Here is a 25,671-nt window from a genome sequence, read left to right as displayed (position 1 = left end):
CTGTGATCACCAAGACAGCATGGTACTGGTACAAAAACAGATATATAGACCAGTGGAACAGAACAGAGATACTAGGAATGGACCCTCAACTCTATGGTCAACCAATCTTTGACAGATCAGGAAAAAAATATCCAATGGGAAAAAGACAGTCTCTTCAGTAAGTGGTGCTGGGAAAATTGGACAGCACATATATAAGAATGAACCTGGACCCTCCCCTTACACCATACACAAAGATAAACTCAAAATGGATGAGAGATCTCAATGTGAGACAGGAATCCATCAAAATCCTAGAGGAGAGCATAGGCAGTAATCTCTTCAACATCAGTCACAGTAATTTCTTTCAAGACATGTCTCCAAAGACAGGTGAAACAAAAGCAAAAATGAATTTTGGGGACTTCATCAAGTTAAAAAGCTTCTGCACAGTAAAGGAAAAAGTCAACAAAACAAAGAGGCAACCAACAGATTGGGAGAAGATATTCACAAATGACATTACAGATAAAGGGGTAATATCCAAGATCTATAAAGAACTTACTTCTCAAACTCAACACTCAAAAAACTAATAACGCAGTCAAAAACTGGGCAGAAGGCATGAACAGACACTTCTCTAAAAAAAAAAAAAGACATACAAATGGCTAACAGACACATGAAAAAATGCTCAACATCACTAGCCATCAGGAAATATAAATCAAAACCACAATGAGATACCACACCAGTTAGAATGGCCAATGAGATACCACACCAGTTAGAATGGCCAAAATTATTAGGACAAGAAATACAAATGTTGGCAAGGATGTGGAGAAAGGAGAACCTTCTTACACTGTTGGTGGGAATGCAAGTTGGGGCAGCCACTCTGAAAAACAGTACGGAGGTTCCTCAAGATGTTAAGAATAGAGCTACCCTATGACCCAGCAATTGAACTACTGGTATTTACCCCAAAAATAGAAACATAGTGGAAAGAAGGGGCATGTGCACCCCAATGTTAATAGCAGCAACGTCCACAATAGCCAAACTGTGGAAGAAACTGATATGCTCTTCAACAGATGAATGGATAAAGAAGATGTGGCCCATATATAAAATGGAATATTATTCAGCCATCAGAAATGATGAATACTCACCATTTCCATCGACACGGATGGAACCGGAGGGGATTATGTTAAGTGAAGTAAGTCAAACAGAGAAAGACAATTATCATATGGTTTCATTCATATGTGGAACATAAGCAATAGCATAGAGGGCCATAAGGGAAGGGAAGGAAATCCAAAGGGGGAGAAATCAGAGAGGGAGATGAACTGTGAGACTATGGACACTGAAAAACAATCTGGAGGTTTCAGAGGAGAGTGGGGGAAGAGGGCAACAGGGTCATGGGTATTGAGGAGGGCACGTGCTACGATGAGCACTGAGTGTTACATTTAACTAATGAATTGTTGAACCCTGCATCAATGACTAATTATGTACTATAATGGCTAACTGAACACAATAAAAAATAAAAACATAAAAAAATAAAGACAAGGTAAGAAAAAAGATAAAGAAATGTAATATTTATTGAATGCTCAATGTATGCCAAGCACTTTTACAAACACTTTCCACGAATTAACACATTCCATGCTCACATTAACTATGTGAGGCAGATCCTGTGATTGTTTTTTGCATTTTGCAAATGAACAAGTACTAATTGAGATATTTAAGATGCAATTGATGAGATCATCTTTAGACTAGAAAGAGAAATACTTGCTCATAATGTAGCCCAGAAAGGCAAAAAGACAAAACATATAACAGAGGAGTTAGGAGACAGGGAGGACAGACCAAAAGCCCCAAGATTTGAGATGAGTGCATGTTCAGTGTGCCCAGGACAGTTCCAGGTTAAATCTGTCCTGACATTTCATCTGGATAGTGTCCCTTCACTCAAAAGAGTGTCCTGGTTAGAACAATTAATCATGTGGCTAATGTATTCAACATTCAACTGCTAGGAGTTCTATCAGAAGAGAATGAAAGGAATGTCCCAGAAGAAACATCTGAAGAGGAAATTGCTGAGGATTTTCCAGGATGAGGAATGCTATACACCCTCGAATAGAAACTGCACACTGAGAACAAAGCAGGACTAAGTAAAGACAAATCCACACAGGGAAAGAAAACTACAGAACATCAAGGATAAAAAATAATCTTCACTTGGACTTACTGTGGACTTCATATCAGCAACAATATAAGTCAGAAGAAAAATGAAATGCTTTCAAAATGCCAAGAGACAAACAAGAATTTTTTATCCAGCCTAACTGTCATGAGAATATGAAAGAAAAAAAAAAAAGAAAAAACAACAAAAAAAATTTTTTTCAGACTTAAAAGGAAGAATAAAAGAGTTTACCCCTCATATGCCCTGACTAAGAAACCAGTGGGATACAAGAAATACAGAAGAATCTGGAGATTTTAATAAAATATGCCAGTATTCTTATTTAAAAAAAGGTAAAATGAAACCATCAAGCAGCAATAACAAGGTAGATACAGTTCAGTGAGCAAAGCATGTCAAGGCCTTTGTAGTTAGAAATAAGACTAGAAAACTGAAAAACCAAAAATTGTATTTTTTTTAAAACTGGAGCAAGACATACATATTCTCAATTTAAGGGTAACTACTTAAAAAACTGAAATATGGGAAGGAAAATATTCTCCATCCCAAAGATAACAGAGGTAACGAAATGAACCAAAGAAAACAGATGCTAAAAGAAGACACAAACTGAAATATCAAAATTAAGTATAGCTACATGAAAAAATCACAATAAATATAAACAAATTACACTCTATCTAAAAGTAGAGATAATCAGATTGAATAAAAATAATCAGGAACAGGTACCTGGGTGACCCAGTTGGTTAAGTGACTGCCTTCGCCTCAGGTCATAATCCTGGAGTCCCAGGACTGAGTCCCGTATTGGGGTCCCTGTTCGGCAGGGAGTCTGCTTCTCCCACTAACTTCTCTCCTCTCATGCTCTCTTTCTCTCATTCTCTCTCTCTCTCTCAAATGAATAAATAAAATCTTTCAAAAAATAATCTTTTAAGAAATACAAGAAAAACTGTACAGTAAGATTTAAATAAAGGCTTAAAAAGCAATATACCAAAAAAGCTGGTAAAGTAAAATTAATAACAGACTAAAAAGAATTTGAGGGGCGCCTGGTGGCTCAGTGGGTTAAAGCCTCTGCCTTTGGCTCAGGTCATGATCCCAGGGTCCTGGGATCGAGCCCCGCACCGGGCTCTCTGATGGGCAGGGAGGCTGCTTCCCTTCCTCTCTCTACCTGCTTCTCTGCGTACTTGTGATCTCTATCAAATAAATAAATAAAATCTAAAAAAAAAAAAGAATTTGAGGAGTTAGGATAAACAAACATAAAGGAATAAAATAAAAATTAAAAATACAGTGTTCTAAACAGATTTAACTACTATGACTTTTTACACACCTTTAAGCATAGGCTTAAAGCACATAAAACAAGAACTGACCAAAAAAGAAGGAAAATTTGTCAATTTGCCAATGTGTTCACAACACATTGGGAGATTATAACAGTGTGATTAATTTATTTAAATTAATTTAAATAAATTAATTTATTTAAATCTTAAGAATTAAATGATCAATATTAATATTAAATAATTAATTTAAATGAATTTAATTTATTTAATTTTAATAAATTAAAATTCAGCCATGAATAGTCAATGAATAAAACTAACAAAAATGTGCAAGACTTTTACACAGAGAATTATGAAACATCATTGAGAAATAGTAAAGAAGACTTAAATGGAGAGGTAATCCATAATTCTGGATGGAAGACTCAACGCTGTAAGGATGCTAATTCTCCCAAATTGATCTAGAGATTCAGTGTCATTTAAATAACTCTCTTGGGGCACCTGTTTGGCTCAGTCAGTTAAGTGCCTGCCTTTGGCTCAGGTCATGATCTCAGGATGCCAGGATTCGAGCCCTGAGTCAGGCTCCACCACAGCAGATAGTCTGTTTCTCTGTCTCTCCCTGCTTGTGCTCTCTCACCATCTCTCTCTCTCCTCCAAATAAATGAAGTCTTTAAATAAGTAAATAAATAAATCTCTCAAAGAGAAAAGTAATATTTTCAACAACTTTCGTTTGCTCAATTAACCATGTGAAAAAAATATATTGATCTCCTACCTCGCATTAAACACAAAAATCAATATCATGTGGATTAAATGCCTAAATATAAAAGACAATAGTATAAAATTTTAGAAGACATTATGGGGTAAAGAATGATTTCTTTTCAAAGACATAAAAATCACAAGAAAAAGATCAATGAATTTGAATATTTTAAAGAAAAGATTGATAAACTTGAATACTCTAAACTCAGTAAAAGATACCATAAAAAGAATAAAAAGAGAGGCACAGGAGGGAAAAGATATCTGCTATATTATCATCAACAAAGTAAAATACTGAGAACATCCATGAATAAGTCCAATCCAACAGAAAAATGGGCAAAAAAGAAAGAAATGAAGGAAGGAAAAAAGGGAAGAAAGAGAAGCCAAGTTAAGATAAGATAAGACAAGAGAAAGAAAAGAACATAAATTTCAAGGGAAAGAAGGCACAAATGGCTCATAAACATGAAAACATGTTCAAGCTCATTATTAACCAAGAAAATGATCATTTAAATCCCAGTGAGATACAACTTCACACCCCCTTGCTGGCAAGAATTTTTTAGTTTAACAATACCAACTGTGTGCAAGAATGAAGAACCCTGGGGACTCTCGTGTTGGACATCACATGGTAAAGTGAGGTATGCACATACCCCAGGGCCCAACTCTTCCATTCTTAACAAGTGTAGCAGGAGACAGGTACAAAAATGTTCACAGAGGCTTTATTCAGAATAACTTGAACTGGAAACAACCCAAATAACCATCACCAGTAGAATAAACAGATTGTGTATAACAAAGTATATCAACATAGATGAATCTCAAAAACATAATACTGAACACAGTTCAGATACAGGAAAAATTAAATGATACATTGATTAGGAATACAAACATATGGTAAGGTGTAAGGAAAACCAAGACAATAATAAACATGAATTTGGGATAGTGGTTACCTTTGGGTGAGCAGAGAAAGGACTGGTAAAGGGACTGATAGTGTCCAATGTTCTCTGTCTTGGCCTGGGTGCCAGGAACATGGTTGTTCATTTGATCACTGTTCTTGAAGTATCACACATATATTTTCATACAGTCTTTTCATGAATGTGATATTTTAAATTTTAAAATTTTTAAAGTAATAAAAATAAGATGTACTATTAGTATTATGTTACAATAGTATTGCCAGACCTTAGCTTATTTTCTACTTGCCTTGAAACAAATATTCTTCTTTTCATTGTGTCCAAAGATAACCGCGTAGCTTTTTGAAGACTGTCTAGTAATTGATGAGAGAAAAAAGCATAGACCTCTTTACATTCCTGTAACAAAAAATCATATTGAGGGTTGGGTTCAAGATGGTGCCATAGCAAGCTTCCCCACCCACCAATGTATCAGAGTAGTCTCAGGCGTGTCCTACAGCCAGACTGAGTGCCAGGCCTACCCACCACTGAGAGAAGGATGAACACAGTGAGGAGAACCTCAACAAAGAGAGAGAAAATACAAGAAAGTACTGAAGAGGGACACCTGGGTGGCTCAGTCAGTTAAGCATCTGCCTTTGGCTCAGGTCATGATCCCAGGGTCCAGGGATTGAGCCCCACATCAGTCTCCTTGCTCAGCGGAGAGCCTGCTTCCCCCTCTCCCTCTGCCTCCTTCTCCCTCTGCCTGCTTCTCCCCCTGCTTGTGCTCTCTCTCTCTCAAATAAATAAATACAATCTTAAAAAAGAAAGAAAGAAAGAACCAAAGATAAGTTATAACTGAACTGAAAAATACACTAGAGGGGTTCAACAGCAGGCTGACTGAAGTAGAAGAACAAATCAGTGAGCTGGAAGACAAAGTAATGGAACTCACCCAGACAAAGCAGCAAAATGAAAACAGAATTAAGGAAGTGAAAATATCTTAAGGGACCTTTAACATCAAGTGGGAAAAGTGCTTATAGGGAACCAAGAAGGAGAAGAGAGAGAGAAAAAGAGCCAGAAAAATGACTTAAAGAAATAAAGGCTGAAGAAGGAATCAGGCATCCACATGCACAAAACCCAGAGTTCCAACTAAGATGAATCCAAAGAGATCCACACCCGGACACGTTGCAATTAAAATGATAAAAGTTAAGGATAATTTAAGAGATAATCCTAAAAGCGAGAAGAGAAAAACAATGTTTCACATACAAGGGGAAACCCCAAAAGGCAATCAACAGATTTTTCAGCAGAAACTTTATAGGCCAGAAGGAAGTGTATAGCACATTCAAAGTGCTGAAAGAAAAAAAAAAACTTCAAAACAAGAATTCTCTATGTGGCAAGTGGCAAGATTATCATTTAGAATTTAAGGAGCTTTTCAGATAAGCAAAAAGCTAAAGAAGTCCATCACCTACACTGGCCCTAAAGAATTGTTAAAGGGATTTCTTTATGATAAAAAAATTGGTACTAATTAATAATAACAAAACATATGAAAGTAAAATCTCACTGGAAAAAGTAAATATATGACAAAGGTAGTGAACCAATGACTTATAAAGCAAGCATGAAGGTTAAAAGATAAAAGTAGTAAAATTAGCTAAAATTTTAATTTAAAGAAAGTATAAAATAAAGAAAGTATAAAATAAAAAGATATAAAGTGTGTCACCAAAATTATAAAAACTAGACATGGGGAAGAAAAAAATAAAGTTTTAAAATATGTTTAAATTGAGTTGCTATCAATTTTAAAAAGACTGCTATTTAAATGGGATATTTTATGTGACCCTCAGAGTAACCACAAAGTGAAAACTTCTACTTAATACACAGAAGAAAACAAGAAAGGAATCTAAACATAACAGTAAACAAAGTCATCAGATTACAAGAGAAGAAAGGAACAAACAGAAAACAAAAATAGCCATGAACAAAATGGCAATAATTATATACTTACCAACAATTGCTTGAAATGAAAAGGACTAAATTCTCCAAACAAAAGACACAGAGTAGCTGAATGGATAAAGAAATAAGACCCATCTGTATGCTGCCTATTGGAGACTCATTTCAGAAGTAAATCACACACAGACTGGAAGTTAAAGGATGGAAAAAGATCTTTCGTGCAATGGAAATGAAAATAAAGCTGAAGTACCTACTCAGATCAGACAAAACACGCTTGAAAACAAAGACTGTATAAAAAGACAAAGAATGGTATTACAAAATGATAAAAGGAGTCAACCCAGCAAGAAGATAGGACATTTATGAATGTAGATGCACCCAGCAGAAGCATCAAAATATACAAAGCAAATATTAACAGATCAAAGGAAAAAATTGAAAGCATCTGTAAATGATACACTAGAAGCCACATGCCCCAATGTTAGGGACCATTCAAGACCTCTCCGCACAAAACTTCAGGCCTAGGGAACTTAGTGCAAGTGGCAGGGTGAGAACCTGCCTCTCTAAAGGTGGCAACAAAGGTACCCAGGTGGCTCAGTTGGTCAAGCATCTGCCTTCAGCTCAGCTCATGATCCTGGAGTCCCAGGATCGAGCCCCACCTCAGGCTCCCTGCTCAGTGGGGAATCTGCTTGTGCTCACTCTCTCTCATTCTCTTTCTCAAATAAATAAATAAAATCTTTTTTAAAAAATTAAAATGTACAATACCAAAATATATGGGATGAAATTTCCACCACACTGGGACCATGGTTTGCCCCTCTCTCTAAGTCCTTCTTTCCCCCCAGAGGTGTTGCCAAGTTTATTGGTTAGAGCACAGGACAAATACTGAGCCTGGGAAGGGATCTGGGCACCATGCCTTGCTAGCACAGTGAGTCACACCTCCAGGCCCAAACTCTATTCCTCTCTGCATCTGTGTTCCTCTCTGCTTCTACACCCTTCTACGTCCTCTGGGACAGGGTGGACCAGCCAGTTTGAGTTGGGTCAGAAGGCAGAGTTATCAGGCCTGAGCAAAGAGGAATAGGATCAGTGCTGGTGAATTACCAGGCTAAAACATGGGCATGACATAGTCTGATTTTTATGTTAGAGAGACCATTCTGGCAGCAATGTGGAGGATGATGGATTTGAGGGATGACGGCCACTCATGCAGCTCCAAGTGATCCCCCAATTCAAGAGACTCTGATGATCATCAGCTTTGGTCTAAGGACCCCAACCAGTGTCAATGGGAATGTAATTGGAAGAGGAGGACTGCTAGCAGGAGCATACACTTCCTCTCTCCTGCTGCCTCCTGCCACTTGATAATGGCCACCTGAAGCACGGTACTGAGAAGAAATCTACAGCCAAAATCTAGTCTCAGTGGCGGGGAAGTGCTTTTCTATCCATTGGTGATATCCTCCTTGAGCAAAAAGGTGAAAGTGGATCAGATGTGTGCTGATTATTTCCAAAACTGTGTTACAGTGTTCGTTAGAGGTGTAAAAGTGTGTAAAATAAAAGAAGAAGTAAAAGAAGATGAGGGATTAAAAGAAAACTGACAGGAGGAGGAGAAAGTAGGGATTAGCACAAATGTGGGAGTGGCATTCAGAATTGTGCATGACCAGAAGGGTGAGGCCTAAAAAGGAACAAGAAACCCCATATGTCCTTGTCAACCTTCATTCTCAACACATCTCAACACATGAAAATCTGCCCACTTAGGGTTTCTCCTGGAGGGGAGTCCACAGGTTATCCCAGGGATGCTAGTAAAAATTACAGATCCTTGGGCCCAAGTGAATCAAAATTTGGCCTTGCAAGATAGGTAACTCAATTAAACACAGTAACTGGAAACAGAGTTCTCCACTCTTGGGTTGGATGGACTGGCACTACAGCCCCAGAAGTATGACATTTACTGTATAAGAAAATATGGCCAATCACAATACAGGGAGATGAGTTTATAAACTGTATTGATGAATCACTTTAAAAGTTGATGGTGTTGGGGAAAACTAGAAGGATGGCTAGATCTTGCAAGATCCTACAATGTAGAATCAAAAATTACATTTTCTAGGGCGCCTGGGTGGCTCAGTGGGTTAAGGCCTCTGACTTCAGCTCAGGTCATGATCCCAGGGTCCTGGGATCGAGCCCCGAATCGGGCTCTCTGCTCAGCAGGGAGCCTGCTTTCCCCCCTCTCTCTCTGTCTGCCTCTCTGCCTGCTTGTGATCTCTGTCTGTCAAATAAATTTAAAAAAAAAAAATTACATTTTCTAGATTTTGTTATAAATCCAGGTTGGTTATAAGTCCATTCAGGTTGGATGCAGAACTGCCCAGAGGAAGCATCATTTGGGGTCATCTACAGCCCAAGGAGTCATAATTCAGCTAAACTGCATGAAGTCATGTCATATAAATACCTTCTTAAATTCATCTTCTTTATCATTAACATCAACCTCAGGAATGATATTAGCCTCATAATCAGTGCTTTCACCCTCTTCTGTTTCACTTCCAAAAACAACATGTTTCCTCTGTTCTACAGATAAAAAACAAAAATGTATACATATATAACATTTAATGTTGAGCATTTAGTTTATTCCACATAGCCAAATCTTCTTAGGAAACTTCTTCTTTAAAAGTTTTGAATCTAAAAATTTAAGACTTGTTTCAGTAGGAATCATCTTTGAATTCAATTTAAATCACCCATCTCAACAGAATAGTAATTCTACTAAGAAATACTCTTTAAATATACTCCTTCTTAGTATACAGAATTAAGAAAGATTTTAAGTGGGCTTTACATATTATCTTTCCAAAATATGTGTTGGGGTGCCTAAGTGGCTCAAAGTGTTAAGCGTCTGCCTTCAGAGCGGGTCATGATCTCGGGGTCCTGGGATCAAGCCCTACATAGGGCTCCCTGCTCAGTGGGGAGTCTTTTTCTCCCTCCCCCTCTGCGGTTCCCCCTGCTTGTGCTCTCTCTCTCTCTCTGTCAAATAAATAAAAATTAAAAATTAAATAAATAAAATATGTGTTTACCTTTTGAGTATTTTAACTTAATGAGCTAATTGGGGTTTATGACACTTCTGAAGAAAGCTAATTAAACAAGTAGAAAAACTCTAAGAGAAATAAGACAGGCCATGGATTTTTTTTTCTAATTTAAATTTAATTAATTAACATATAGTATATTATTAGTTTCAGAGGTAGATTTCAGTGATTCATCAGTCTTATATAATATCACATGCCCTCCTTAATGTCCATCACCCAGTTACCCCCTCCCCCATCCCTCTCCCCTCCAGCAACCCTCAGTTAGTTTCCTATGATTAAGAGTCTCTAGTGGTTTTTCTCCCTCTCTGATTTTGTCTTATTTTATTTTTCCCTCCCTTCCCCTATGATCCTCTGCTTTCTTTCTTCAATTCCATATATCAGTGAGATCATATGACAATTGTCTTTCTCTGATTGACTTATTTTGCTTAGCATAATACCCTCTAGTTCCAAGCCTGTGGATAGTTATTTAAGCTCATAATTTCTTAATCTTAGCACTACTGATATTCTTTGGTTATTGAAGGCTGTTCTGTGCACTAAAAAATGTTCAGCAGCATCCCTGAGCTCTACCCCCTAGACGCCAGTAGCATCCCCTCTGCTATATGACAACCAAAAATGTCTCCAGACATTTTAGCATGCTGTGCTAAAAGAAAAAAGAGAGAGAGAGAGAGATTAACATAACAGGCCCGAGACTTGTTTGCAACATTGATCCTTGGTTGGCATCTCATTCCCACCATTCTCTAGCTGATATAAAGGGTTCCCTGTGCCTAAGCAGTTTGTGCAAATGGTGTAGTATATGCTGAACACGTTTTCCTTCAGGGAGTCTGGAATTTGGGTACCTGCTAAGCAGAAGGCACCCGCTTAAGAACATATCCATCACTCTCGTGATTATAATACCATAACTCAAACATTGTAACTAGCAAGCAAAATTACCTGGTAATGGTTTTGCTGTTTTCCCACTGTACTTAACTTCATAAATATTTTCAAATATTAGTATAAGTTCTTTGACAGCTTCTTCCACATGCTTACTTTTGTGGTTTAGAACATCAGCCCATTCTTTTGTGTATGTCTATTAAATAAGGCAATGACTATTAATTTACAGATGCTTAAAAATACTGTAAAAACTATTAATATAACCTTAATTTCTAGAAGTATAATTAACATCACTTGAAAATGGCTAGAGAGGGGTGCCTGGGTGGTTCAGTTGGTTAAGCAGTTGCCTTCAGCTCAGGTCATGATACCAGAGTCCTGGGATCGAGCCCCACCGCAGGCTCCCTGCTCAGTAGGGAGCCTGCTTCTCCCCTGCCTGCTGTTCCCCCTGCTTGTGCTTGCTCTCTGTTTCTCTTTCTCTTGCTCACTCTCTCTGTGTCAAGTAAATAAATAAAATCTTGAAAAAAAAAAAAAGGAGAAGGAGAAAAGAAAATGACTAGATATAGTTGCCAATAGCGTAATGTTTTAGATCCAAAACTGTCAATGGCTAAAGGCATAGCTGCTAAGGTCCAAGCAAAGAAAAGGAAGAGAGAAAAAGAAAACTCAAAGTCTTTGACTTTTATCTGACTCCATCACCCATAAACATCTACATTCACATTTATATGATGACTGGCACCTGGCTGGCTCAGTAGGTAGAACAGACTCTTAACCTTGGAATCATGAGTTCAAGTTCCCTGTTGAATATAGAGGTTACTTAAAAAACAAAAACAAAACAAAGAAGGAAATAAAGAAAAAGAAATTTTTTTTAAAAAGCTGAAGAACAAGAGAGATAAGGATGTCAAACATTGAAAATGAGAAGTGGTTTCAAAAAAGGACAATCCAAAGAGTTGCTTTGAGATTCAAACGAAATAAGGTTTTAAAGTGAGCATGAGGCTCATTTACGCCAGGCATCTGTTTAAGAGCTTCCCATGTAATAACCCATTTAATTAAATGACAACCACTTGGGATAGGTAATATCATTGTCCCCATTTCACAGATGAGAAAACCGAGGCTCAAAGAATCAGCAACTTGTCCAAGGTCACATAGCAACTGGACAACGCAGGAGTTTGAAACCAGTGTTGTCTGATTTTAAACCCAGGGCTTTGCCTTTCTGAACTTTTCTAATAGGCTTTGGGAAGAAATTAAGAACTAATTAAATTCAGAAAAGAAAACTTGCCTATGAGGTTGAACAGGTCTTTTGACATGTCTATGATGTCCATACCTTTTAGGGAAGAGAAAAATAAAAGGGAGCAGCCGACACGGGCCTTCAAACTCACTTCTTCAAGGGGATCTGAGCCTGTCTAAGCAAAAATCTCCACACAGACAAGCCTCAGAAAGTCCCATATTTCTCATGCAGTGCCTTTGCATGTTCCTTTCTTGACTACTGGATTGAGAGAGCTACTTCTAAGTGTCTCTCTCTCTCATTTATTCCAGTTTGTGTGTATCTGAACCCACTCTCATCTTTTCTCAGTCTCAGAAGAAGTGGTGTTCCTCCTCCGACCTGGAGATATTCTCTGGTGCCCTCCCCACCGCACCAGCTCTTCCCACCTGGGTCCATCACTTACTCACTCCATCCTTTCTGGTTAATTCAACACAGTGGTTAACACTGGAATGACAGTGGTGAGAGCAGGGAAAACAAACAGCTCTAAAGAGGCAGAACCCAGATTAGTGGTCGCCCAGGGCTGGAAGGGTTGAGAGGAAGGATGTTCTAAAACTGTGATGATGGTTGCCCAACTCTGTAAATACACTAAAACCACTGGACTGTATACTTTAAATGGGTACGTTGTTATGTTGTGTGAATCATATCTCTATAAAGGTATTAAAAATATTAATTCATGCCAGAAACAATCTGAGCCAGGAATTGGGGAACACAAATGGAGATGGGAAATGAAAGATGGGTAAGTGAAGGCAGCACACATGGGAAGTTTGGCTGTGAATGAGAAATGAAGGGAGGTGTGGGAAGGTTTTTGTTTGTTGGCAAGGAAAAGACAATAGAACGTATTAGACTGCTGGTAGGAGGTGTCCGGTGGAGGGGGGAAATGAAGATCAAGAAGAGAGGGAAGACGACTGGGGGAGGAAGGTTGCCAAGAGGGCAAGAAAGAGGGGATTTGGGGCCCATCTGGAGGACCGAGATTTTGAAAAGAGGTTGGAACTTCCTCCATGAGCCTTCTCAGAACTCAGTGAAGAGCAGACTGAACTGAAGGCCAGTCCAGGGACAGACTGGAAAACCGTCAAACTAATTTCTTTCTTTCTTTCTTTCTTTTTTTAAATGAGATATAATTCACAATACAATACCACAAAGATTACCCTTGTAGAGTATACAATTCATTGATATTTAGTGTATTCACAGAGCTGTGCAACCATCACTGCTATTTCCAGAATATTTTCATCTCCCCCCAAAAGAATTCTCAGACCCATTAGCAGTCCCTCCTCATTCACCCATCTTCACAGACCTGGCAGTCACCAATCTACTTTCTGTCTCTATGGAGCCAAGCTGATTTTGTTGAAATAACTTTTAATACCCTTTGATGTATTTACCAGTCTTCCTATCATAACTTGGATCACATTCTCCTGATTTTCTATTCCCTTTGTGTACCTATCGAGATACAGATATGTCAGTTAGGGTTCAGTCAGGAAAACAGATGCCGCACCAGCTATTCTACCAGACAGAATGAGAGAACTTAATATAGAGAAGTGATTAAACAACTGTTAAAGGACTCAAAAAGGCAAAAAGGGACACAAAAGTCACACGGAGAGTTACTGCAGGAAGCAGCTCCCGAACCTGGAAGAGCAAAGGCAAAAGGATGGAGTTTCTAGAACCTGGAGCTGGGAAGTGAGGGAGCTGCCCAGCCGGCGCTCCTGCCTCAGGGCAGGGCCTTGTGGGGTTGGTACATCTGAGAAGCACAAGAAGCGAGTTCTGGAAGGGCTGGAAAAAGCTAGGACCTAGGATTAACTGCCACTGCCAGCCAAGAGAGGTTGTCTGACTATATTGGGAACAGGAAGAAAAGCGGGAAAGGGCAAGTCTCTTCTTTCTCCTCCACCCTCCTTCTATCACCACTATTGGCAAAGCCTAAAAGGAAGCCAGCAAAGATTTATCAAAGATAAATGCACTTTGCCGAGTCCCAGGCTCAGCATCATGGAGCAAAGGATCCAAAGTGAAGCCGGTGGATGATAGCTTTTTAAACAAAGAACATAATCTCTCCTAAAACCACAGTTAGATGCTCCAAGTCAAGGACCACTTCCCTGACTGCAAATATCCCCGGTTCCCAAATATGGTATGAAACCACCAGCTGGCCCACACTAACCTCCCACCAAAATTAGCAGTATGTGTAGTGTTTCCAAAACTTATTTCTGTCCAGAATATTACCAGACTTGTCCTGTCATTATAAATCTTACTCTGCCTTCATTATAAAGGCCCGCCTGATGACAGGTTTGTGGAAGAGCAGCCCACATATTACTAGACTATGGATCCATCTGATGTAAGTGACTGGCACGTATTGATTGGCAAAGCGCTCTTCAAAATTCCACCTCTTGTATCTTAACTTATCACTTATCTCATAGTAATAGCATCTGCTCATGGGATATCAATGCAATCACCACATTCAAACTAGGCCACACTTTATCTATTCTAATTTCCCTGATTTGTGTGATCGGTTTCTCTTCCTATGCATATAAAATTTCTTTGTTAGTGTCTGCAAAGTAAATTCTATCTGGTAGTGTGAATTTTTCTCCCACTGAGCGGCTGACAGTGTCACAACAGTTGTAGGTACATACCAATAGAAAATGATTATCATTGTAAATGGACAAAAAGAAGGATACTGATAGAGGTATTTCCTGTTCCTTTGTATTCTGCTTGTTTATAAGTAAGACCTGGTATGAAGTGCATAGATTCAGATTCTAGAATGAGTGAGAAGAAAATGACAGGCAGGAAATTACCCCTAGCACTCCCTCCGCCCACCCCCTCCCCCCCCAGGGCAGGAAGCAGGAGACTTTTTCTTTGGAAAATTTCATTTGCTCAGAAAAGGCCTTTTTAGCATCTGAAGGGCAGTCCCTCCTAGGGATATGGAATCCTGGATGTGGAATCCAGCAGGGCAGACAGGGAGAGTTCCAGGTTAATAATTTTGCAGCTGACCTAGAGACTAATCAACCCAGGTTAAATTTTAGTATATGTGCTGCCAAAGCGAGCACTCAACCCAGGTTAAAAACAGGTAGTCAGAGGGCTCTGAGAGAAGTCTCTTGGGGGAAAAATTGGGACTCTGATATAATAGCATATTTGAAAGAACTTGTGAAAACAGAAACAATTAGAGCAAAACAAAAAAGTTATATAAGAAAAAAAATTACACGTACAGTACATGGTTCTGCATTGGCTAATATTTGTATGGGCATAATTAAGTGTTGTTATTTACCATTATTATTTAACTAAAAGTGATTTTATAACTATATTGAGAAAACAAGGGAGGAGTGATAGAGGATAGGGTCAAAGAACTAAATCCTCACTTATTGAAGCAGGAAGCAAATAATGTACAAATTTGTCAATTCAAGAGCAGTACCCCAGATATACTACTTGGGAGATACAGAAATAATACTATAAGGAATAGCTAAAAGTTTAAAATGAGTGCCTTTCCTAGGACCCAAATTGTGATCTCCATATACTATTTTCTACTGGTAACATGGAAGGGAATGAGGACTGACTGGAGAAATGGGTGATCCCAGATCTGGGACAGGAAATGTACAAGGTGAGCCTATGATACCCTACAGTTCCAGAAAGCAAGAGAGCTTTCAAAGACTACTGGAGTCATATAAAAAAATATAGAAGCCAGCCTGAAGGATTCCACGGAATGAAGATGGAAAAAATTTTAACACCAAAAAGACATTTTCCAAAAAGACATACAAATGGCCAAGAGACATATGGAAATATGTTCAATGTCCCGCATCAGGGAAATACAAATCAAAATTATAAGACACCACCTTACACCTGTCAGAATGGCTAAAATAAAAAACACTAGAAACAAGTGTTGGGCGAGGATGTGGAGGCAAAGGAACCCTTTTGTACTATTGGTGGGGATGCAAACTGGCACAGCCATACTGGAAAACAGTATGGAAGTTCCTCAAAAAGTTAAAAATAGAACTACTCTATGATCCAGTAATCACATTACTGGATATTTACACAAAAAATGAAAACAAAACAAAACACTAATTCAAAGGGATCCATGCACCCCTATGTTTACTGCAGCATTATTTATAATAGCCAAATTTTGGAAGCAGCCCAAGTGTCCACCAATAGATGAATGGATAAAGATGTGATATGTAGAAACAATGGAATATCTTCCCACCATAAAAGAGAATGAGATCTTTCCATTTATAACATGGATAGAAACAAAACAAAAGATCAAATGAACAAACAGACAGACAAAAACAACAACAAAAACAACAACAACAAAACCCAGAAACAGACTGATAAATACAGAAAACAAACTGGTGGTTGCCAGAGGGGATGAGGGTGGAGAGATGGATAAAATAGGTGATGAGAATTAAGAGGTACAAACCTCTAGTTATAAATCCATCAGAGAGATGTAAAGTACAGGATAGAGAATATAGTCGATAATACTGTAATATTGTACGGTGACAGGTGGTGACTATGCTTATTGTGGTGAGCACTGAGTAATGTATAGAATTGTCAGATCACTGTGTTGTACACCTGAAACTAATTTAACATTGTATGTCAACTATATTTCAACAATTAAAAAAGAGAGGTACCTAATCATATTTTCTTCCTGAGAAACGGTGCTAACACCATTTAATTAATCTGTCACTTTCCCCACTGAACTAAAATATTACCTTTGATGGTGTATTAATTTTTTATTGTGCTCTTTTTTTCCTAGAGTCTTTACTTTGTTCCTCTAAATTATATATTTTTTCTGTTAATGCCATATTGATTTGATTACAATGGCTTTAATAAAATTTTTTATTACCTATTCTTCCTTATTTATCATTTTAAAATAATAGAATTTAATGCAATTTATGAAAATAAATGTATAGGAATTCTAACTGCAAGTGCATTAAATTTATATCGTAACTTGCAAAAAAAAAAAGATTTTTTACAGTAGGTTAAAAACAAAATCCAGCTAAATGTTCTTTAGAAGAGAAAACCTAAAATAGGAGAACCCAGAATGGTTGGAAAAAACAGACTAGAGAAAGATATATCTGGAACATAATAACCAAAAAAGTCTGGTGTAGCTATAATAATGACAAATAAAATAGTCTTCAAAGACTAAAAGCTTAACAGTGATAGAAGGAACAAATGGTCCGGAAGACACAATCATTTTAAACTCACATGCTCCAAGAACAAGATATAAAAATGGGCCATTTTGTGTTGTCCCTATTATAGCCAAAGTCCCAATGCTGAGAACAAATGACTTTAAGATCCTACAGCTTATGCAGGAGGTAGTTCTTAAATGGTAGCAGGGGAGACAACCATCAGACCTTTGCCCATCTTGAGATTATAGAAAGGAAGTATGATCATTGGTAGAGATCAGGTAGAAATAAGTGTAGGGTACACCAAAGGGACCACTTGGAGATCTTGACCCATGTCCTCTAGAATTTGGGGCTAGAGGAACTGACCTATGCCTAAGTTGTCCTAAGGCAAGAGGCCAGCTGGCTGTCCAAACCCCTAAAGGCAAGAGGAGTCTGCATTTCCATAGAAAAAGGAGCAAACGCTCCTGTATTCCATGGGCTGGATTGGACCCCTTGAGATAGAGCTACCTTTGGTTGACACGAGCAAGGTAACCCAAAGCAGCAGAGTGAGTGTAGTTGAAGTACACAGCAGGCAAAAAAGAAAGAAGAATCTGGTTCAAGACATAAAGTGAGCATTTCTGAGAGAGACTGCTATGTGCCAGGCCTCAAAAATGATTAGACAGGGTTCCTGTCTTTGTGATTTTGAGACAATGGAGCATAAATAAGTACTCAAAGAATTTCAGTATATTGTGATGCTGAGGAGGTTAGGTTTTGTCCTGTAGACACTGGATGAAACTTCTCTTGAAGGATTTAAGATCATGAGTGGCAATGTGGAGAATGGATATGACAGGGCCAAATATGGAGGCAGAGAGACCAGTTAGTTAGATCATAACATCAGTGCTAAACTCAGAATGAGTCTTAAGGGCCTGACATAGGAAAGGGGTAGTAAGCATGGAAAAGAAGAGGCAATTCAAGCAAACTTGGAGTAAAAGGCAAAAACCTCACTAAATCTGAAGGCTGACTGAATTTAGGAAGTGGGAGTGAGGAAATGATTCCAGATGACTCCCAGATTTCTTTGAGTGGCTTAAGGGAAAGTCTGTGGTAGTTAAAACCAAGAGGTACTCAATGTCATCCATCAAAGGAAGAAGAGTGAACCACTGCTGGAAACCCAGGAGACTCCAGTCTGAGGTTGAGGATATTAGAAAGATCACATCTAGGGTGTGGCCGCGGGTTTGAGCTATTGAAGCCATGTTGAATCTTTGGATCTGAGGCTCTCTGAAAAAGCTAGGATGTCTATATGCTACTGAGAGAGAATTCCACTGTTAGGTTTTCCACGTTAGGTTTATGAGCCAGGATTTCTATGATTAAAACATAATAGATAAATGCATACCTCATTGAGTGTCAACATGTCTTCTACTTTGGTAGCACCCCCTTCGGGCAGGGAAATTAACACAGTTTTGGCTATTTCCTTTAGAACCGTATCAATATGCATTTCACACAAGTCACTGATCTACCAACAAGAAAAATAAATGTAGAGGAAAACTCTTCTTTCATCCAAATGTACTTGAGTTATAAACTAATTTAGAGGGATATATCTAGAAACTTGGGTCTTAAGCCAAGCACAATTTGGTGGAAATTTTAAGAGCACATCTGCAAAGAAGGCTTAATATGGAAATAAAGTTTTATAGAGCAAGCAAGCATCATGAACCATAATCTCCTATGTGTTATCTCTTTTAATCCTTACTCTGGTCTATGACTCACTTACTATCCAAGTTACATAGCTAAAGAAACAAAGGTTCAGATAAGTAAAGTAACCTGGGAAGGAACACATACATTGCAAAAGGCAGATCATTGTAGCTAGGTTTAGCTGACTCCCAAACCTCCAAGTTTTGTCTATTATACCAGGCTGCCATCACAGATCAGCACATCTAAAAGGCATGCATAATCCACGTAGCAAAGATGTCAGAAATTGATAGGCAGTCTCCAATTAGATGAATGCCTCATCTAACTAATAGCAGATGTATTAATATTAATATTTAAGCACTCTATGCTGCCATTTTCCACAGTCTACCATCATCCCATTTTCTAAACTGCATGGTGGAGATGAACCGCCATTTTAACAAATTGAAAGCAAGTAATTCAGAGATAAAAACAAGGCAACCCTAAATGAAAAGGTCCCAAAGCAGCAAGAGAAACATAAAGCATTATTTTTTTAACTTAATAGGAGCCCTTCTAGTTAAAAGTCACACCCTTTAGATTTCAGAGATAAGCAAACTATTTCTTACAGCCTGAGTATGAATGTATGTAGTTTTTTAAAATGTATGTATCATACCTTCTTTAAAAGTTGATTGAACATATTCAAAACTGAGTCAACCTCCTTAAAAAAGGTTTCCAGTGTTAAAGACGACCATGTTAATATTGTGAGCCCTTGTCTCAACACAGATTCCACCTAGAAAAAGAAGAGAAAAAAAAAGGTAGCAGCTTCCATGATTAGCAGGAATATCTGTGTTTATCAAAAAAAAAAAAAAAAAAAAAAAAAGCTTTCTTTTATTACCTGGAAATATCATATGTTATATTTCCTTAATTATATTTCCCTCCACTATACCTGGTAAAGGTGACTTTGCTTTTTAATCATCTTTGGCTGTCCATGAAGAATCATGGATTCTTAGAAAGTGCTCATTATTGAGATTTAGTTGTTTTTCAAAGGCAACAAAACTTGTTGAAAAGAAATCACTCCATAGGAAAAATAGAGCTATAATGTTGAACTAGAAAGACAGAAGATCCAGGCAAGAATAGATGTTCTAAAATCCATAATCTGTAGAACGGGGATCTAATTTTAAACAACAGGGAAATAATATAAACCTTCAGCATTACCAACCTTTTTCATTTTAGGGGTCATCAGATTGACAAACACCGAAGGCACTTCCTGACATAAGTCTTCATAATACTGCAGAAGACCCTGTTGAAAGTCAAAACGGTATGTGCAACTTTAATTTATTGTAAAGCAAGTCATATTTTCATCCATACCAGGAAGGTTTCATTATACCTGTTTCCTCATAGTCCTGCCAAGATTAAGGCTGCTCGCCTAAATTTAGATTAATTTATCATACTTTTTCTTCCCCTGTAAATTACCTTAACATCTCTGTTAAACAGCAAGTCAGTGAAACTTTCTAGAGTTGTATGTTTTGTATTTATTATTTAATTATTTTTCTGTATTTATGCTATTTCAAATAGCTTGGATAATTATCTTCTCACATTAGCTGTCATTATACGTTTTTCCCCTTTCTGTTCCTTGTCTTCTGACACATTAAAGCATATTGTTACTGATGCCACACTTCTTCTCTTGAATCAAAATAAATGTATGCACAGGGGCGCCTGGGTGGCTCCGTGGATTAAAGCCTCTGCCTGCGGCTCGGGTCATGATCTCAGGGTCCTGGGATCGAGTCCCACATCGGGTTCTCTGCTCAGCAGGGGAGCCTGCTTCCTCCTCTCTCTCTGCTTGCCTCTCTGCCTACTTGTGATCTCTCTCTGTCAAATAAATAAATAAAATCTTTTAAAAAAAAATAAAAAAATTAAAAAAAAACCAAAATAAATGTATACACAATCAGAGTTAACAGGCTTTTCTTTTTTCTTTTAGATATTTTTTAGAGATGAACCTTAATGATCAATAAAAATTGATCATTTTGTAATTTATTGCATGGTGTGTTATGAAACGTGGATTCAGGTTAATTTTTCCCCAAATAAATAATATTAAGCTGTTTCAAAGTTTACTTAATAGTTTTGAAGTTATTAATTCCTTTCCTCCTTTTCTGTTCCCACTCTCCTATTTGCACATTAGTATTTTATTACTATAAAGAAGGAACAAGGGAATATAACACTGTATGTTAACTATATTGGAATATAAAATAAAGTAAAGAATAAACAAGGGAACAGAATAAAGAACCCAGAAATAAATCCATGTGCATACGGTCCACTAATGTACAAAGAAGCAAGAATATACAAAGGAGCCAAAACTACACAATAGTAAAAGGGCAGTCTCGCTAATAGTGTTGTGAAAACTGGACAATCACATGCAAAAGAATGAAACTGGACACCTATATTACACACACACACGCACAAATAAATCAACTCAAAATGGATTAAAGACTTAAGTTTAAGACATGAAACTATAAAACTCCAACAAGAAAACATGGAGGTAAACTCTTTGACATCAGTCCTGGCAGTGATTTTTGGATTTAACACCAAAACCACAAGCAACAATAGCAAAAAGAAACCAATGGACTATATAAATGAAAAGCTTCTGCACAACAAAGGAAACCATCAACAAAATGAAAAGGCAGCCTATGGAATGGGAAAAATATTTACAAATCATATATCTGATAAAGGGTTAATAGCTGAAATATATAAGGAACTAACTCACACAACTCAATAACCAAAAACTCCAACAATCCAGTTAAAACGTTTGCAAAGGAACTGAATGGGCATTTTTCCAAAGAAGACACACAAATAGCCAATAGGTCCATGAAAAGGTAGTCAATATCCCTAACCATCTGGGAAATGCAAATCAAAACCACAGTGAGATGGTACCTCACACCTGTTAGAATGGTTTTTATTTATTTAAATTAAATTATTTATTTATTTAATTTATTTTATTATTTTTATGTTTTATTTTCAATTTTATTTTAATTATTTACTTTATTTAATCATTAAATTTAATTAATTAATTAAAATTAAACCTTTTAGAATGGTTATCTCAAAGAGACAACAGATAACAAGTGTTGGCCAGGATATGGGGAAAAGAGAACCCTCATGCACTGTTGGTGTGGATGTAAATTGGTGCAGCCACTATGGAAAACAGTATGGAGGTTCTGCAAAAAGTTCAAAATAAAAATGCCGCATGTGTGCAATCCCACTTCTAAATGTAGATCTAGAGGAAATGAAATCAGTGTCTCGAAGAGATATCTGCACTCCCATGTTCACTGCAGCATTATTTACAAGAACCAAGATATGGAAACATCCATCAATAGATGAATGGATAAAGAAAATATGGTATATATACATAATGGAATATTATTCAGCCATGAGAAAGACATTCTGCCATTTGCACCAACATGGATGGACTTTGAAAGCCTTATGCTAAATGAAATAAGGCAGAGAAAGACAAATACTGTATGGTCTCACTTATATGTGGAATTTTAAAAAGCTGAACTTGTAAAAACAGTAGAAAAGTGGTTGCCAGGGATTGGGGTGGGGAGGGATTAAGAAGAAGTGGGTAAAGGGTACAATCTTTCAGGTGGTAGATGAATAGGGACTGAAGATCCAATGTATAATGTGGTGTCTGTAACAAATAACATTGTATCATATAACTGAATTTTGCTAAGAGAGTAGGACTTAAACATTCTCACCAAGAAGAAACAAATATATGTGTATATACAAACAAATATATACTGTTTCTTTTTGGTTTAATATATACATATATATATCAATATATAATATATAGATATATATGTATAATATATAGATAATAGATATATATCTAAATACATATATATCTATATATTATACATAATATATAGATGAATGAACTACATGAGAGAAATCCTTTCATAATGTATATTCATATCAAATCATCATGATGTATACTTTAAATATCTTATCATTTTACTTGTCAACCATTCGTCAGTAAAGCTGAAGAAAAATGGAAAGAATCAACAAAGTAAAAAATTATCTCTCACTACCATATCAGCACAACTGCTATGATATTTTTTTTCACACACAAAAAAACCCTCCTTCAAAAATAATTTTAAAATATAATCTATCTTGGGGCACCTGGGTGGCTCAGTCAACTGGGCATCAGGCTCTTGGTTTCAGCTCAGGTCGTGATCTCAAAGTCAAGGATGGAGCCCCAAGTCAGGCTCTGTGCTTAGTTGGCCTCAGATTCTTTCTCCCTTTGCCTTCCCTCCTCCCTCCCCACCTGCTCATGCTTGTGCACGCTCTCTTTTTCTCTCACTGTCTCTCAAATAAATAAATAAAATCTTTAAAATATATGTATATTATCTATCTTACCTGCAAATGCAATTTGTCTGCTTTCAATTTACTTTCCAATTTTAGCAATTTCTTTGCCTGTTCTGGTACATCCAACTTCATTTTTATCATGCACTTGGTTTCCCGAACAACTTCCAGAATTTTGGGATCAAAATTAACCAGCAACTTCCCAGTTTCTGGGTGTCGCACAAAAAGTGTGGCTTGTAAAGCTACAAATAAACCATTATTGACATGAGCTTTTCTGGATTTCTCTTCTGCTTCCAGCCATCCTTACACACCTCCCTTCCCCACTGGGTGCTGACTTCTTAATAGAACAATAGTGTTGGATACCCCAGTGATGAGGCATAGCATCTGACATGTGGTCCGTGCTCAAAACTTAAATAAAATCAGATCCAGAGAGATAAAAATGAATGAAGAACAGATAGCCTCCATGCTATGAACAGCAACACTTTTCTGAGTGGGTCTAAGAGAGCTATAATACAATGTAGTTTCTTTTAATGGATTGTGATTTCATTCACCTCTGGGAGAGAACTGTGTGCACAAGTATAAAATAGGACATACTTCATATGACAAACCCTTTTCCACAATGAACCCCAAACTGCTCCTTTAAAGGAAGAATTAAGCCCTCATCTTGAAAGTCTGCTAACTAAGCTCAACATCAATAAGATATATTTACTAAAGACCATGGCATTGTGAGCTTCTAGGAGATAAAGATTTTTTTTATGCTACACCTAAACTGCTACCTGAACATCATTCATATAAATAGGAATTTGCGGGCATGCTTTTGATTATGAATTGAAATATATAATCCCGGCTAGTGGTGAGTAGCCTTAGCTAAATTGTTATCCTAACATGAATTACTTCTAGAGGAATAATAATAACACACTTCTAGATGAGTATGTGCTAGCCTAAATTATATCTTATATTAACAAACATTACTAACAGGAGAATTTCTTATGTATCTTCCAAGCCTCACATTACTTCATAGAATGTGGCTGCATCTATTTTCTAGTATAATGAAATCGTCTATATATTCCTTTGAAGTCAGTTGACTTTTATTCATCAGATAACATTAGTCTCGAAATGGTTCTTAATGATGCTGGTTGTATGAGGATTTCAACTAAAATTCTTACCTAATTCACATGGAATCTTTTTAAAATTGGGCCAGAAATCATTTATCCTCCCAAGTAAATTCCAAAATAACCTTGGAACACTCATGTAATGAAATCTATCTTCCCTAAGGCTGTACTGAGCTTTCTTCAAAGGACAAAATGTTCAGCAAGACCACTAAGAATTATGACAGCCAGGAAGTCGGCTCCAGGACTGAATGACATTTCATTCAACTTCATAGACCAACCATCTACAAGAGGTCAATTCCAGGTCCTCAATTATTATTCCAAGTTTCTATATGGTTAAATATAGCCACCTCAATGTAACAAGAAGCCTTGCAGAACAATTCATTTCCACTAACCTGTGTTCATAGGAAAGGCAGATTTAAACAGCAGCTTTGCCACTTCCAAGCTGCATGATGAGCTTGTGCAAGTGATGTAATCTCTTAGTACCTCAGTTTCCTCATCTATAAAATGAGGATAATTACAGCTCCTCGTAGGACAAAAGGAAGCTGCATGTGTAAACTGCTTTGACTGGCACAGGGTAAGGACTCTATATAAGTGTTGGCATCACTGACTGTTATTTAAAGGATAAAAGATGAAACAGACAAGAGACAGTATCCTTGGAAGGTGAAGGGGATTTGAGACAGATCCCTGAAGCGGTAAGTGTCATGGGAAAGATGAGCAGATAAAGTGTGTAGGGGAGGAAGAATAAGGAAGGGCTATATTGAAGAGGTGACTGGTGAACTTGTTTTTGAACATGGCCTCGTAAGAGGAAAAACAATCAGGACAAAAGAAAAGTAGAAAAGCATATGATATTGTAGAAGCAAGATAGTACCTGCTCATACTTCAGTTAACAGTTCTGTTTTGTCCTTCTCCATAACGTGAACTTTAAGTTTCTCTTGATACTCCTTGAGAGTTTTGTTCCTTAGCTAGTTTTCAGTAGGATCCATAGGGTCCTACCATACTCATTACCCGCTATGGGTATTACCGGCTGGCCTGGTACAAGTGGCTTACAAATGGCTAAACTAAGGGGCCAGGCGGGGAAGACAACCTGCAGGGTTGGGACCCTGTCCTCCAGGATGGAGGCATGAGCTAATCAATGGGTAGCAATAGTGACATGTCCTCCAACAGCTAAAATATACGGGTCTGGAACCAAGGGGCAGAAAAAGAGCGGCCCTTCTTATTATCACTCGCAATGACCCAACCACAGGATTTGTGCTTCCTGTGTCTGCAATTTTGTACTCTGCTGGAGTGGGGATCCTGGCCTGGGAGGGAGAAACCTTTCTGTCTGGAGTCACGGTCAGGGTTCCACCAAGA

At 37.6% G+C, this 25,671-nt stretch overlaps 1 protein-coding gene across 2 annotated transcripts in view; it reads right to left on the bottom strand.

Annotated features, from left to right (window-relative positions):
• The window catches only part of DNAH8 (dynein axonemal heavy chain 8), a gene marked incomplete at its 3' end in the record, with an annotated part of 317,468 nt that overhangs the window by 234,387 nt on the left and 57,410 nt on the right, over positions 1 to 25,671 (bottom strand). Inside the window, exons 14-20 of one of the 2 annotated variants that reach the window (XM_080806629.1) lie at positions 23,264 to 23,451; positions 20,076 to 20,156; positions 19,530 to 19,646; positions 18,588 to 18,707; positions 10,928 to 11,063; positions 9,376 to 9,491; positions 5,322 to 5,432 (exon numbers count right to left, since the gene is read on the bottom strand). In XM_080806629.1, the coding sequence (XP_080662755.1) occupies positions 5,322 to 5,432; positions 9,376 to 9,491; positions 10,928 to 11,063; positions 18,588 to 18,707; positions 19,530 to 19,646; positions 20,076 to 20,156; positions 23,264 to 23,451 (869 nt within the window). The remainder of the gene's footprint in view (positions 1 to 5,321; positions 5,433 to 9,375; positions 9,492 to 10,927; positions 11,064 to 18,587; positions 18,708 to 19,529; positions 19,647 to 20,075; positions 20,157 to 23,263; positions 23,452 to 25,671) is intronic. The other variant, XM_080806628.1, reaches the window with a different exon arrangement.

This window comes from Martes martes (assembly GCF_963455335.1).
Source record: "Martes martes genome assembly, chromosome: 6".
NCBI lineage: Eukaryota > Metazoa > Chordata > Mammalia > Carnivora > Mustelidae > Martes > Martes martes.
The sequence above is the reverse complement of the archived record's forward strand: the minus strand, read 5'-3'. Positions and strand labels throughout refer to the sequence as shown.